Source organism: Ascaphus truei, chromosome 3, assembly GCF_040206685.1.
Source record: "Ascaphus truei isolate aAscTru1 chromosome 3, aAscTru1.hap1, whole genome shotgun sequence".
Classification (NCBI taxonomy): Eukaryota; Metazoa; Chordata; class Amphibia; order Anura; family Ascaphidae; genus Ascaphus; species Ascaphus truei.
In genome coordinates this window covers 271,809,636-271,822,748 of record NC_134485.1, presented here as the reverse complement: position 1 = coordinate 271,822,748, position 13,113 = coordinate 271,809,636, and the positions used below count along the sequence as shown (strand labels likewise).

Genomic DNA, 13,113 nt, shown 5'->3' with positions numbered 1-13,113 from the left:
GAGCATATACACAGACCAACTGGGAAATGTCCACACAATCTAAACTATAGCATGACAAACAAATGCATCCATTTTAATACATAATAAAATCTAACGAAATGCATAAAATTACAACTAAATTACAAAAACTAAAAAGATCCCCTAGTGGGCGAGACTGGAACAGTAAGGTGAATATAGGGGTTAATATGAACCTATACTGATACCCCCATAGAGAATGTATATGGACAAAAGGTCCAAAATATATTAACATGGCTATATAGCCTCACCATACCATCATGCAAAGTAGCAGCTACAAAACAAGGGGAAATCCCACACTATTAGAGACTAGGCATACCAGAGGAAGACATTACTATGTCACAGCTTAAATAGTTAATGCTGTTATCATAGTTGGTACAGTGAATAGGGTATATAGTAAATTCAATGTACACCAGATGTCATTAGTAACCAGGTTTAGATCTATAAGCAGGTGTATAAGGGATAAATAACCTGCAATGAAAGCAGGAAGTATACAACCTGATAGCTGATGCTGCAAGGACGGCAATGTAGTAGATGCCCTGTGTGTACAACGTTCCTAGGTGTCTCCCAGTAGTAGGAGCTGCGTGCACGCTCCGTCGCAACCCACGTGACCGTCAACGTAATGACGTCACTGTACCCCGACGATCGTTTCACAGGGGTAGGAGTTGTCCTGCCTAGTTATTGTGTGGGGATTAAATACTATAAAAGCAAAACCCATTGGTCCTAGCTGCAACCAATGGTTGCACATTAAGCTGTATAGGGGAGGGACATACTCTCCAATACAGTAGCATTCAGAGCCGGAATGGCTTGTTGCTAATATGTAGCAATGTATAAACAGCACCAATACTACAAAATGACAAAAGTGAGATAAATCTGACAAAAAAGAGGCTGGCAAAAAGACTCAATGCTGCAAGACAGGTCAGGAGACACAAGGGGATAAATAATTGATGGTAGTAACTGTAATAGTAAGCAAATGTGAGTTGCAAATGGATATAAAAAACATTATTCTGAAAAATAATACATGACATAAAAATGTCTGGTAAATAATAAATGCATATAGCAGATGACATATACTACAAATAGAAATAATAATTTAAAAAAAACAAACCATAATAAATAAATAAATAATAAATAAATAATAATTTAATTAATGGAACAAAAATGATGGTGTATAGTAAATGATGAACAATGAATAAGCCATCACACTGGGTGCGTGGGAAAGGTATGAGGTGTAGGATTGTACTACACTGTCGGATCCGCCTTTGTTAAGTCAAACGAACCCTTCTAAAGTTTAATAATAAGCTGTATACCGAAATCCCACTAGCCCCAAACAAAACCAAAATTAAATCAAAGAAATTAAGAAAAAATAAAACCCTCATTAAGACCATTACGAGATAACGTATTGAGAGTATGAATCCATTTGCACTCACATTGCAACAGCTTGCGGTCCCAGTTGCCCTTGCGTGGGCGCCAAGGGACATGTGCAATACCCATAAATCGTAGGGTAGTTACATCCCCTTGATGCATGCTGTTAACGTGTCTTGCTACAGGGGTATCCTGTAAATTGCGAATTGAGCCCAGGTGCTCAAGTATACGTATTTTAAAAGGCCTATGGGTCTCACCTACGTACTGTATCCCACATTTGCAGGTTATAAGGTACACCACCCCGGTCGTGAGACAATTTATAAAGGAATTAGTTTGGTAAGTAATCTTAGCTTCTGAATCCGTAAATTCCTTTCCTACTTTGATAAATGCACATGCTTTACAGTGGCCGCATGTATAGGTCCCACAGGGCTCGGGTCCCAGCCATGTTCTTTCTGTTTGAGTTTGATAATAGCTATGGACCACCCTGTCTTTAATGCTTCTAGCATGACGACATACCATCGTGGGTGTAGATTTTAGTACCATTGCTAGGTCATGATCTTCGAGCAAAACATGCCAATGTTTATCAAAAATATGGCGCAATGTGGCCCATTGGCTACTATATGTGCCTATGAACCGTATCACATCCGAATCCGCTTTATCGGATATGATCTTATCAGTGAGGAGAGATGGTCTTGGGGTATTTAAGGCTCGACGGAAGGCCCGTTTCAAAGTTTTCTTTCAATATCCCCTTTCGATGAATCTGTTCATCATATCTTTGGCTTGTATCTTAAACTCACTGAGCTCCGAACAGTTACCCCCCATAGAGTATGTATATGGAGATAAGGTCCAAAATATATTAACACGGCTATATAGCCTCACCATACCATCATGCAAAGTAGCAGCTATAAAACAAGGGGAAATCCCACACTATTAGAGACTAGGCATACCAGAGGAAGACATTACTATGTCACAGCTTAAATAGTTAATGCTGTTATCATAGTTGGTACAGTGAATAGGGTATATAGTAAATTCAATGTACACCAGATGTCATTAGTAACCAGGTATAGATCTATAAGCAGGTGTATAAGGGATAAATAACCTGCAATGAATGCAGGAAGTATACAACCTGATAGCTGATGCTGCAAGGACGGCAATGTAGTAGATGGCCTGTGTACAGCTGTGTGTACAATGTTCCTAGGTGTCTCCCAGTAGTAGGAGCTGCGTGCACGCTCCGTCGCAACCCACGTGACCGTCAACGTAATGACGTCACTGTACCCCGACTATCGTTTCACGCGATCCACGCGCTTCTTCACAGGGGGAGGAGTTGTCCTGCCTAGTTAGTGTGTGGGGATTAAATACTATAACGGCAAAACCCATTGGTCCTAGCTGCAACCAATGGTTGCACATTAAGCTGAATAGGGGAGGGACATACTCTCCAATACAGTAGCATTCAGAGCCGGAATGGCTTGTTGCTAATATGTAGCAATGTATAAACAGCACCAATACTACAAAATGACAAAAGTGAGATAAATCTGACAAAAAAGAGGCTGGCAAAAAGACTCAATGCTTCAAGACAGGTCAGCAGACACAAGGGGATAAATAATTGATGGTAGTAACTGTAATAGTTAGCAAATGTGAGTTGCAAATGGATATAAAAAACATTAATCTGAAAAATAATACATGACATAAAAATGTAGGATTTTAACCTTTTTTCGCGAAAACTATCTCTGCATAAATTCTTTAGGAGGAGACAGCTGGCAGCTAGCCTTAATACCCCTAGTGAGGATTTTTATGCGAGGGATCATGCCCTTTTAGGTGTATTGCAGGATCTTGAGGAAGAAAGTACGAGACCACCTGGGGAGGGTCCTTTCACCACCCTGAGGAATAAATCCAAATTTACTCCCTCCATCAGTAGTAATGTTGATGTATTCACACAATTTGTAACACGCGACCTTAAACTCTGGGCTCAGACAAGATCTAAGAGTAAAACTGACTATAATCTTAGTTCTGATGAGTACCAAGCACTTAAAGACTTGGAAACTGATAACTGTATTACTATTAAACCCTCTGACAAAGGGGGAATACGGTTATACTTGACACAACTATGTATGCCACAGAGTGCCTGAGACTTTTATCAGATAAGTCCTGCTATGTTACCCTTGCCAATGACCCTACAAAACAATTCCTAACAGAACTTTCACTCATCTTGGAACAAGGTTGGAACAACAAGGTTATCTCGAAAGGTGAATCTGAGTTTATCTACATCAAAAACCCAACAATAGCGACCTTTTATCAGCTACCTAAGAGCCATAAACGTAAATCTCCCCCCCCCCCCCAGGCAGACCAATTGTCTCGGGGGTAGATAATCTTACGTCTCATGCAAGCATGTATCTTGATTCCTTCCTCCGCCCCTTTGTGGGCACCTTACCATCATACTTGAAGGATACAAAAGCGGCCCTAGCACGACTGGAGGGAATTACTCGAGACCAATACTCTCTTAGTAGGGATTGATGTAGAGAGCCTCTATACCAGTATTCCTCATGAATATGGAATAGGGGCGGTTGCTCATTTTCTTCAAGCAAGAAATACCCATACACAGAACCACAATAACTTTGTCCTCTTGATGGTAAGATTTGTTCTTACTAAAAAATTCTTTTTGTTCGATAAAAAGATATACCACCAGATCCAGGGCACCGCCATGGGCACCACGTGTGCTCCCACCTACGCCAATTTATATCTAGGCTGGTGGGAGGAGACCGTGGTGTTCATGGACACTAATGCCAAATACACTGATAATATTGATCTTTGGATCAGATATATAGATGATGTGTTGATGCTCTGGACGGGCACAGAGGAGCTATTACAAAGTTTGATTGATACCCTTAATACCAACTTGTCTAATTTGACACTAACCTTTAAGGTTCATAGAGTGGAAATCAATTTTCTTGACATCACAATTCATAGACAGCCTGATGGCAAACTCACTACGACAATTTACCGTAAACCCACATCAAGTAATAATTTACTGATGGCAGACAGTCACCACCCATCCCACATGATTAACAGTATTGCCATGGGGCAATTTTTACGTCTGAGACGTAACTGTTCGGAGCTCAGTGAGTTTAAGATACAAGCCAAAGATATGATGAACAGATTCATCGAAAGGGGATATTGAAAGAAAACTTTGAAACGGGCCTTCCGTTGAGCCTTAAATACCCCAAGACCATCTCTCCTCACTGATAAGATCATATCCGATAAAGCGGATTCGGATGTGATACGGTTCATAGGCACATATAGTAGCCAATGGGCCACATTGCGCCATATTTTTGATAAACATTGGCATGTTTTGCTCGAAGATCATGACCTAGCAATGGTACTAAAATCTACACCCACGATTGTATGTCGTCATGCTAGAAGCATTAAAGACAGGGTGGTCCATAGCTATTATCAAACTCAAACAGAAAGAACATGGCTGGGACCCGAGCCCTGTGGGACCTATACATGCGGCCACTGTAAAGCATGTGCATTTATCAAAGTAGGAAAGTAATTTACGGATTCAGAAGCTAAGATTACTTACCAAACTAATTCCTTTATAAATTGTCTCACGACCGGGGTGGTGTACCTTATAACCTGCAAATGTGGGATACAGTACGTAGGTGAGACCCATAGGCCTTTTAAAATACGTATACTTGAGCACCTGGGCTCAATTCACAATTTACAGGATACCCCTGTAGCAAGACACGTTAACAGCATGCATCAAGGGGATGTAACTACCCTACGATTTATGGGTATTGCATATGTCCCTTGGTGCCCACGCAAGGGCAACTGGGACCGCAAGCTGTTGCAATGTGAGTGCAAATGGATTCATACTCTCAATACGTTATCTCGTAATGGTCTTAATGAGGGTTTTATTTTTTCTTAATTTCTTTGTTTTAATTTTGGTTTTGTTTGGGGCTAGTGGGATTTCGGTATACAGCTTATTATTAAACTTTAGAAGGCTTCATTTGACTTAACAAAGTCGGATCCGACAGTGTAGTACAATTCTACACCTCATACCTTTCCCACGCACCCAGTGTGATGGCTTATTCATTGTTCATCATTTACTATACACCCTCATTTTTGTTCCATTAATTAAATTATTATTTATTTAATTATTTATTATGGAGTTGTTTTTATTATTATTATTATTTACCAGACATTTTTATGTCATGTATTATTTTTCAGATTAATGTTTTTTATATCCATTTGCAACTCACATTTGCTTACTATTACAGTTACTACCATCAATTATTTATCCCCTTGTGTCTGCTGACCTGTCTTGCAGCATTGAGTCTTTTTGCCAGCCTCTTTTTTGTCAGATTTATCTCACTTTTGTCATTTTGTAGTATTGGTGCTGTTTATACATTGCTACATATTAGCAACAAGCCATTCCGGCTCTGAATGCTACTGTACTGGAGAGTATGTCCCTCCCCTATACCGCTGAATGTGCAACCATTGGTTGCAGCTAGGACCAATGGGTTTTGCCCTTATAGTATTTAATCCCACACACTAACTAGGCAGGACAACTCCTCCCCCTGTGAAGAAGCGCGTGGATCGCGCGAAACGCTTGTCGGTGTACAGTGACGACATTACGTTGACGGTCACGTGGGTTGCGACGTAGCGTGCATGCAGCTCCTACTACTGGGAGACACCTAGGAACGTTGTACACACAGCTGTACACACAAGGCATCTACTACATTGCCGTCCTTGCAGCATCAGCTATCAGGTTGTATTCTTCCTGCATTCATTGCAGGTTATTTATCCCTTATACACGTGCTTATAGATCTATACCTGGTTACTAATGACATCTGGTGTACATTGAATTTACTATATACCCTATTCACTGTACCAACTATGATAACAGCATTAACTATTTAAGCTGTGACATAGTAATGTCTTCCTCTGGTATGCCTAGTCTCTAATAGTGTGGGATTTCCCCTTGTTTTATAGCTGCTACTTTGCATGATGGTATGGTGAGGCTATATAGCCGTGTTAATATATTTTGGACCTTATCTCCATATACATACTTTATGGGGGTTTCAGTATAGGTGAATATTAACCCCTATATTCACCTTACTGTTCCAGTCTCGCCCACGAGGGGATCTTTTTAGTTTTTGTAATTTAGTTGTAATTTTATGCATTTCGTAAGATTTTATTATGTGTTAAAATTTGTTTGTCATGCTATAGTTTAGATTGTGTGGACATTTCCCAGTTGGTCTGTGTATATACTCTCATACTATTGGTACTAGTTATTAAAGTGGTACTTTATGAAATACATCACCGTCTGAATTAACCTCTTCTGTATGGTGAGCAAGGTGTTTGTGTGTTTAAATAATTCCTCCGTCAGATCCGCAGAGATACACAGGGCTGACACCTAAATCCAACGTGCTTTAATATATAAATCAATGGGACGACTGCAGCCATGGTTACTTCTTAACACCTGCGTGTACCTAAGCTGAATGAGAGATAATGAGAGATCAAGTCCCTGCTGCATGCAGACTGGACAATCTACTTCTGCTGTCACCAATAGAACAGGGCCTCCAACAAAGCCTTATGAAATTAGAAAAATACCACCAGAACTGGGCACTCTCTGTAAACCAGGAAAAAAACAGAATACTGGTGACGCAGACAAAAGTTAAAAAAACAAAACAAAACAAAACAAAAAAAGTATTGACAAACTCCAATTCTATATATCTTTCTATTTGTGTAGCTACAGCCGCACCACTTAACAGTTTTTCAACAATTTTTGAAAACATTACCATGCAAATACAATATAGGAAATAAAATAATACCGATGGGATAAGTGAATAAAGACATAAATGTAACATTGGGAGAAAGGAACTCCTGTCCTGAATAGCTTTCAATCTAATCAACAGGTGGAGACACTAACAGGAACAGTAGGAGTAAATCTGAGGGCTACAGTTTGTATAGGAGCATGCGAACCTGTTGCAAAAATTTGCCGTCGCTACATGCTTTTGTCGCACTCTCTGGCGTATTGGACCTAATGGGAAGGCACTTGCCTGTGTGGCCGCCTCCTTTCTGCCGCCCTCCTGATCTTTTGGAATCCCAGCGTCAAAATGACGCTGCAGACGTGTCATGAATGTGGCATCACACGGCGACTTGTTGCCATAGCAACGTGACGTCACAATGTCACATAACGTCGCGTTTCCAAGGCAACGCGCCGCAGTGCGGCATGACGTTTGTGATGTCCGCAGCGTCATTTGACGCTGGGATGCAAAAAAACCAGGAGGGCGGCAGAAAGGAGGCAGCCACACAGGCAAATGCCTAGGGAAGGCGGATTTTGAAATCCGCCGCTTGGTAGGGTGCATCGTGCAAGAAGGGTTATAGGCATAAACTATAACTCTACGCCCAGGACATACTTGAAAACGAGAGGTAACTCTCAATGTATTACTTCCTGGTAAAACATTTTATAAATAAATAAATAAAAGAGCTGTGGTGACATAAGGGCAGAGAGATAGTAGGCCTGAGCAGAGCATAGTGAACAAGTAGTGGTATAGTGAGAGATTACAATTAAGATCTAAAGAGGGACAAAAAAAGTGGAGAGCCTTGAAAAAGAGAGAAGAATTTTGTAGTGAATGTGGAGTTTATTAGGGAACCAACAGACAGTTTTTAGGAGGAAAGAAGTAGAGACTGAGAGGAGAGTGAGGTATCCCTTGCTGCAGCATTTTGAATAGATTGAAGGGTAAAGAACTCCAAGGCAAGAAGAAGGAAGCAGTAATCTAAACAGCAGAGAATAAGGGCATGCATTAACATTTTAGTAGTAGAGAAACAGAGAAAAGATTATACTTTAGCAATGTCATTGAGAAAGAAGTGGCAAGATGAAAGCAATAGCATTAAGGTGAGGGGGGAGCAAGAGTGTCAAATTATGACACCTACACAAAGGATTTGGGGGACTGGATTAATTGTAGTGTTACGGACTGTGATGGAAAAGAACGCAGTGGGGTTTGATATACAGTAGGTGTTTTTATGAGCAGCTCAGTTTTTTACATATTGGTCCAGATTCATCACGTGCTAATACGAGTTAGCTGCACTCCAGTTTCGGCGTTAATGCCCATTGACTTGAATGGAATTCAACACTGGATAGGGTCCGCTGGCCTGTACCAGCATTTGATGCATCTGGACCATTGAGTTTAATGGATCTAACTGCCAGCGAGGATGAGATTACTGTGAGACAGTTGGAGACCTTTGACTGTACTGCAGATGTGAGATTCAGTATGGATGGGTACAGTTGTGTGTCAAATGCATACATTTGATACTTGAAGTCAAATTAATTAATTAGGTCACAAAGGGAGAGTGTAGAGAGAGAAAACAAGAGAGGTCCTAAAACTGGACCTTGATTTACATAAACAGAACAGAGGAAGAAGAAGCGTTAGCAATAGTTACACTAAATGAACACATAGTGGTAGGAAGAAATCCAGGAGAGGGCTTTATCCTGAACACCAAGACAGTGGAGAGTGTGAAGGAGAAGTTGATGGTCAACAGTATCAAAGGCTGCAGAGTAGAGTGAGAAGAGAGTAATGTCCTTGGGATTTAACACTGTGAAGGTTGTTTACTACTTTTGTGAGTGATATTTCAGTTGAGTGAGCAGTGTGAAAAACTGAGTGGAGACCATCTAGCAGAACACAGATGTTGAGGAAAGAAAGCATGCAGAAAAAAATAGGTGTAGAAAGAGGCACAAAGGGAATCTGTTGTCTGATAGAGTCCCCCTTTTCTTTGCAATAGTCAGCAAAAGTTTGAGGAGAGTTGGAGGTAAGAGACAGTTAGATGTTTTTAAGAGAGAGTTGATAGTCAAAAACAGAGAAATGTGTTGTGGGTTGGACCACTGTAGAGAAATGTCTCTGCTTGACTAGAAATAGTTCTAAATTATAAGCGGAGAGGAATTTGCAGTGGAGGGAATCAGCAATAATGTGGGACTTCCTGCATTGGGAGGAGAGGAACAAGCGCAGGGGTATACAGAACGTGTATGTGTATTGATTGAGGGATGATGGTTAGAGCGGCAAAGTGCCATAACAAAAGGGAGGTATGCTGGTCCAGGCAGCTGGAAAGGAAAAGGGGTGGTGATGAGATTATAAGGGTAAGAAGAAACTAGAAAAGAGAGTTTAAAGCTCAGGGGAAATTCCAGAGCTTGATGATCAATAAATTGCAAGTATCTGGAATAGTGAGAGGGGACAGGAAGTGTAGTGGAAGATACAGTAAGTCAGAGTTAAAAAAAGGAGACTAGGTGATGGTCTGAGAGCAGAAAAGGGTAGACAGAGAAGTCAGAAAGAGAATAGTTTGAAGGTCTAAGTAGTGACCATTATCATGGGTGCTGGAACCACTGCATTGGTGAGGGCCATAAGAGAAAGTAACTCAGAGAAAATGGAAGCCCAGGAGACAACAATATGACAATTAAAGTCACCTAGGAGGAGGATTGGAGTGTCATAGGAGAGAAAGAAGGACAGCCAGGATTGAAAGTCAGAGCGAAACGTTAAGGATGATAAATAACAGCAATACATATGGGGAGTACAGGAAAAGACAGATACTGTGAAACGTAAAGGATGGGAAGGACAGAGAAGCAAGAACAGATAATGCCTGGGAATGGCATTGGGAAGAGAGAAGAAATCCCCCCACCACCCCACCAAGACCAATTCATACTGAACGGCACTTTACTGGAACAAACTGTAAGCTATGCATACCTTGGTCCAGGCCTGCACAACTTGTAAAGTGAGAAGGGCCGAACTGCTCCAAAGAAAACTGATTTGGGCCACACGGGTAAAATCATCATCATCATCATCATCATCATCATCATCATCATCATCATCATCATATTTCCCCCATCACCCCTCATCATATCTTCTCTCCCCCCCCCCCCTCACACAGATCATCATCATATCACCCCCCCCTCCCCACCCAAACCACTGACATGGACCTGCACAGACACTGACCTGCACAGACACAGGCACTGACCTGCACAGACACTGACCTGCACAGACACAGGCACTGACCTGCACAGGCACAGGCACTGACCTGCACAGGCACAGGCACTGACCTGCACAGGCACAGGCACTGACCTGCACAAGCACAGGCACTGACCTGCACAGGCACTGACCTGCACAGACACTGACCTGCACAGACACTGACCTGCACAGACACTGACCTGCACAGACACAGGCACTGACCTGCACAGACACATTCACTGACCTGCACAGGCACTGACCTGCACAAGCACAGACACTGACCTGCACAGGCACTGACCTGCACAGGCACTGACCGGCACAGGCACTGACCGGCACAGACACTGACCGGCACAGACACTGACCTGCACAGGCACAGACACTGACCTGCACAGGCACAGACACTGACCTGCACAGGCACAGACACTGACCTGCACAGGCACAGACACTGACCTGCACAGACACTGACCTGCACAGGCACAGACACTGACCTGCACAGGCACAGACACTGACCAGCACAGGCACTGACCTGCACAGGCACAGACACTGACCGGCACAGGCACAGACACTGACCTGCACAGACACTGACCGGCACAGGCACAGACACTGACAGGCACAGGCACAGACCTGCACAGACACAGACACACTGCCACACCAGCTCTGAGGAGCAGCTGCAGGGGGAGGGTGTCCTACCGTTCACTGTGGAGCATGGCTGGAGGAGAGGTGAAGCCATCTTGGTCCCTGGCAGCAGGCACCTCACTTCCTGCTCTCACTAACAGGCTCCGCTGTCACTAACCCCGCCCCCACCCTCTGCAGTCAGACCCCGCCCCCACCCTCTGCAGTCAGACCCCGCCCCCACCCTCTGCAGTCAGACCCCGCACCCACCCTCTGCAGTCAGGCCCCGCCCCCACCCTCTGCAGTCAGGCCCCACCCCCACCCTCTGCAGTCAGGCCCCGCCCCCTCCCTATGCAGTCAGGCCCCGCCCCCTCCCTATGCAGTCAGGCCCCGCCCCCACCCTCTGCAGTCAGGCCCCGCCCCACCCTCTGCAGTCAGACCCCGCCCCCACCCTCTGCAGTCAGACCCCGCCCCCACCCTCTGCAGTCAGGGCCCGCCACCACCCTCTGCAGTCAGATCCCGCCCCCACCCTCTGCAGTCAGACCCCGCCCCACCCTCTGCAGTCAGGCCCCGCCCCACCCTCTGCAGTCAGACCCCGCCCCCACCCTCTGCAGTCAGGGCCCGCCACCACCCTCTGCAGTCAGATCCCGCCCCCACCCTCTGCAGTCAGACCCCGCCCCCACCCTCTGCAGTCAGACCCCGCCCCCATCCTCTGCAGTCAGACCCCGCCCCCACCCTCTGCAGTCAGGGCCCGCCACCACCCTCTGCAGTCAGACCCCGCCCCCACCCTCTGCAGTCAGGGCCCGCCACCACCCTCTGCAGTCAGATCCCGCCCCCACCCTCTGCAGTCAGACCCCGCCCCCACCCTCTGCAGTCAGACCCCGCCCCCACCCTCTGCAGTCAGACCCCGCCCCCACCCTCTGCAGTCAGGGCCCGCCACCACCCTCTGCAGTCAGATCCCGCCCCCACCCTCTGCAGTCAGACCCCGCCCCCACCCTCTGCAGTCAGACCCCGCCCCCATCCTCTGCAGTCAGGCCCCGCCCCACCCTCTGCAGTCAGACCCCGCCCCCATCCTCTGCAGTCAGGCCCCGCCCCCACCCTCTGCAGTCAGACCCCGCCCCCACCCTCTGCAGTCAGGCCCCGCCCCCACCCTCTGCAGTCAGGCCCCGCCCCCACCCTCTGCAGTCAGACCGGCCTCAGATCTGTTCCTTCTCTCCTCTCTGCCTGCAGGGGATCGCATCAAACTGCTGCCGATCCTTCCCTAATAGGCAGAGGGGGTTGGGGGGGCCATCACACTCGGCAGAGTGGGCTCAGGAGGGGGTGGGGAGCGTGTCAAAATGCTGGCGCTCCTTCCCTCCTGTGTCTGCAGAGCGGGCTGGGGGGTGGTGGAGGTGAGAGGAGGAGGGCATCGCGGCCCGCACAGGGAGTCCAGGTGTTGTGCAGGCCTGCCTTGGTCTAACAAATCATAATCAGAGAGATTCAACCTGGCTATAGATACACTGAAGGAAATGTCCAGCACAGCATTTTATAAAGCTGTTATAAAAAAAGCAATTGTAACACCTCCAGCCACCACTAAAAGTCTAGATGAAAAGCACATCTGTTTGGCAGTGAGGAGTGGGGCCCTGTCACATACCCCGACCCAGCAAAATGGGATACCAGTCCAACTGAAATGCAGCATTTGGAATTCTGCAAACACCTTGTCCAAGTACACAGGAGTACATCAAACTTAATCCTACTGCTCACCATACAGAAAAGAGCACTGACATACAGGGCTTACCTAAGCAACAGGAACCAATAGTCTTATTGCCACAAAGCAATGAAAATATAGGAGCTCCTTACTAAATAATGTGATATCAAACAACTTGTCCTCTCAGATAAAACTATACACAGATTAATAACCAGTCAAAATACCAAATCAACTTAAATCACCAGTGGAATGAAGGAACAATATGTGGTGATCTGGAAAAAGGAACTCCAGCTCTCAAGAAAGCTGAAGATCTACCACTGCCTACAGAGAGGCTACACCCTGGCTCCATATCTGCTGAGGGCAAAGGACTCAAAGCGGACAGACTCTGTGCCAGTACAGACTGAGCGCCCACTGCTTAGAAACAGGCAGACCTAAACA

General features: G+C 45.2%; 1 protein-coding gene across 2 annotated transcripts in view; it reads right to left on the bottom strand.

The window, feature by feature from the left end:
- SLC15A1 (solute carrier family 15 member 1) overlaps positions 1 to 13,113 on the bottom strand; it is a 66,385-nt gene that overhangs the window by 43,484 nt on the left and 9,788 nt on the right. The window contains exon 1 of one of the 2 annotated variants that reach the window (XM_075590815.1): positions 11,067 to 11,121. The exons of the other annotated variant lie outside the window; for it this stretch is intronic. Within the exon in view, the coding sequence (XP_075446930.1) occupies positions 11,067 to 11,106 (40 nt within the window). The 5' untranslated portion in view covers positions 11,107 to 11,121. Of the gene's footprint in view, positions 1 to 11,066; positions 11,122 to 13,113 lie in introns of those variants that run through there. 2 annotated transcript variants of the gene reach the window in all.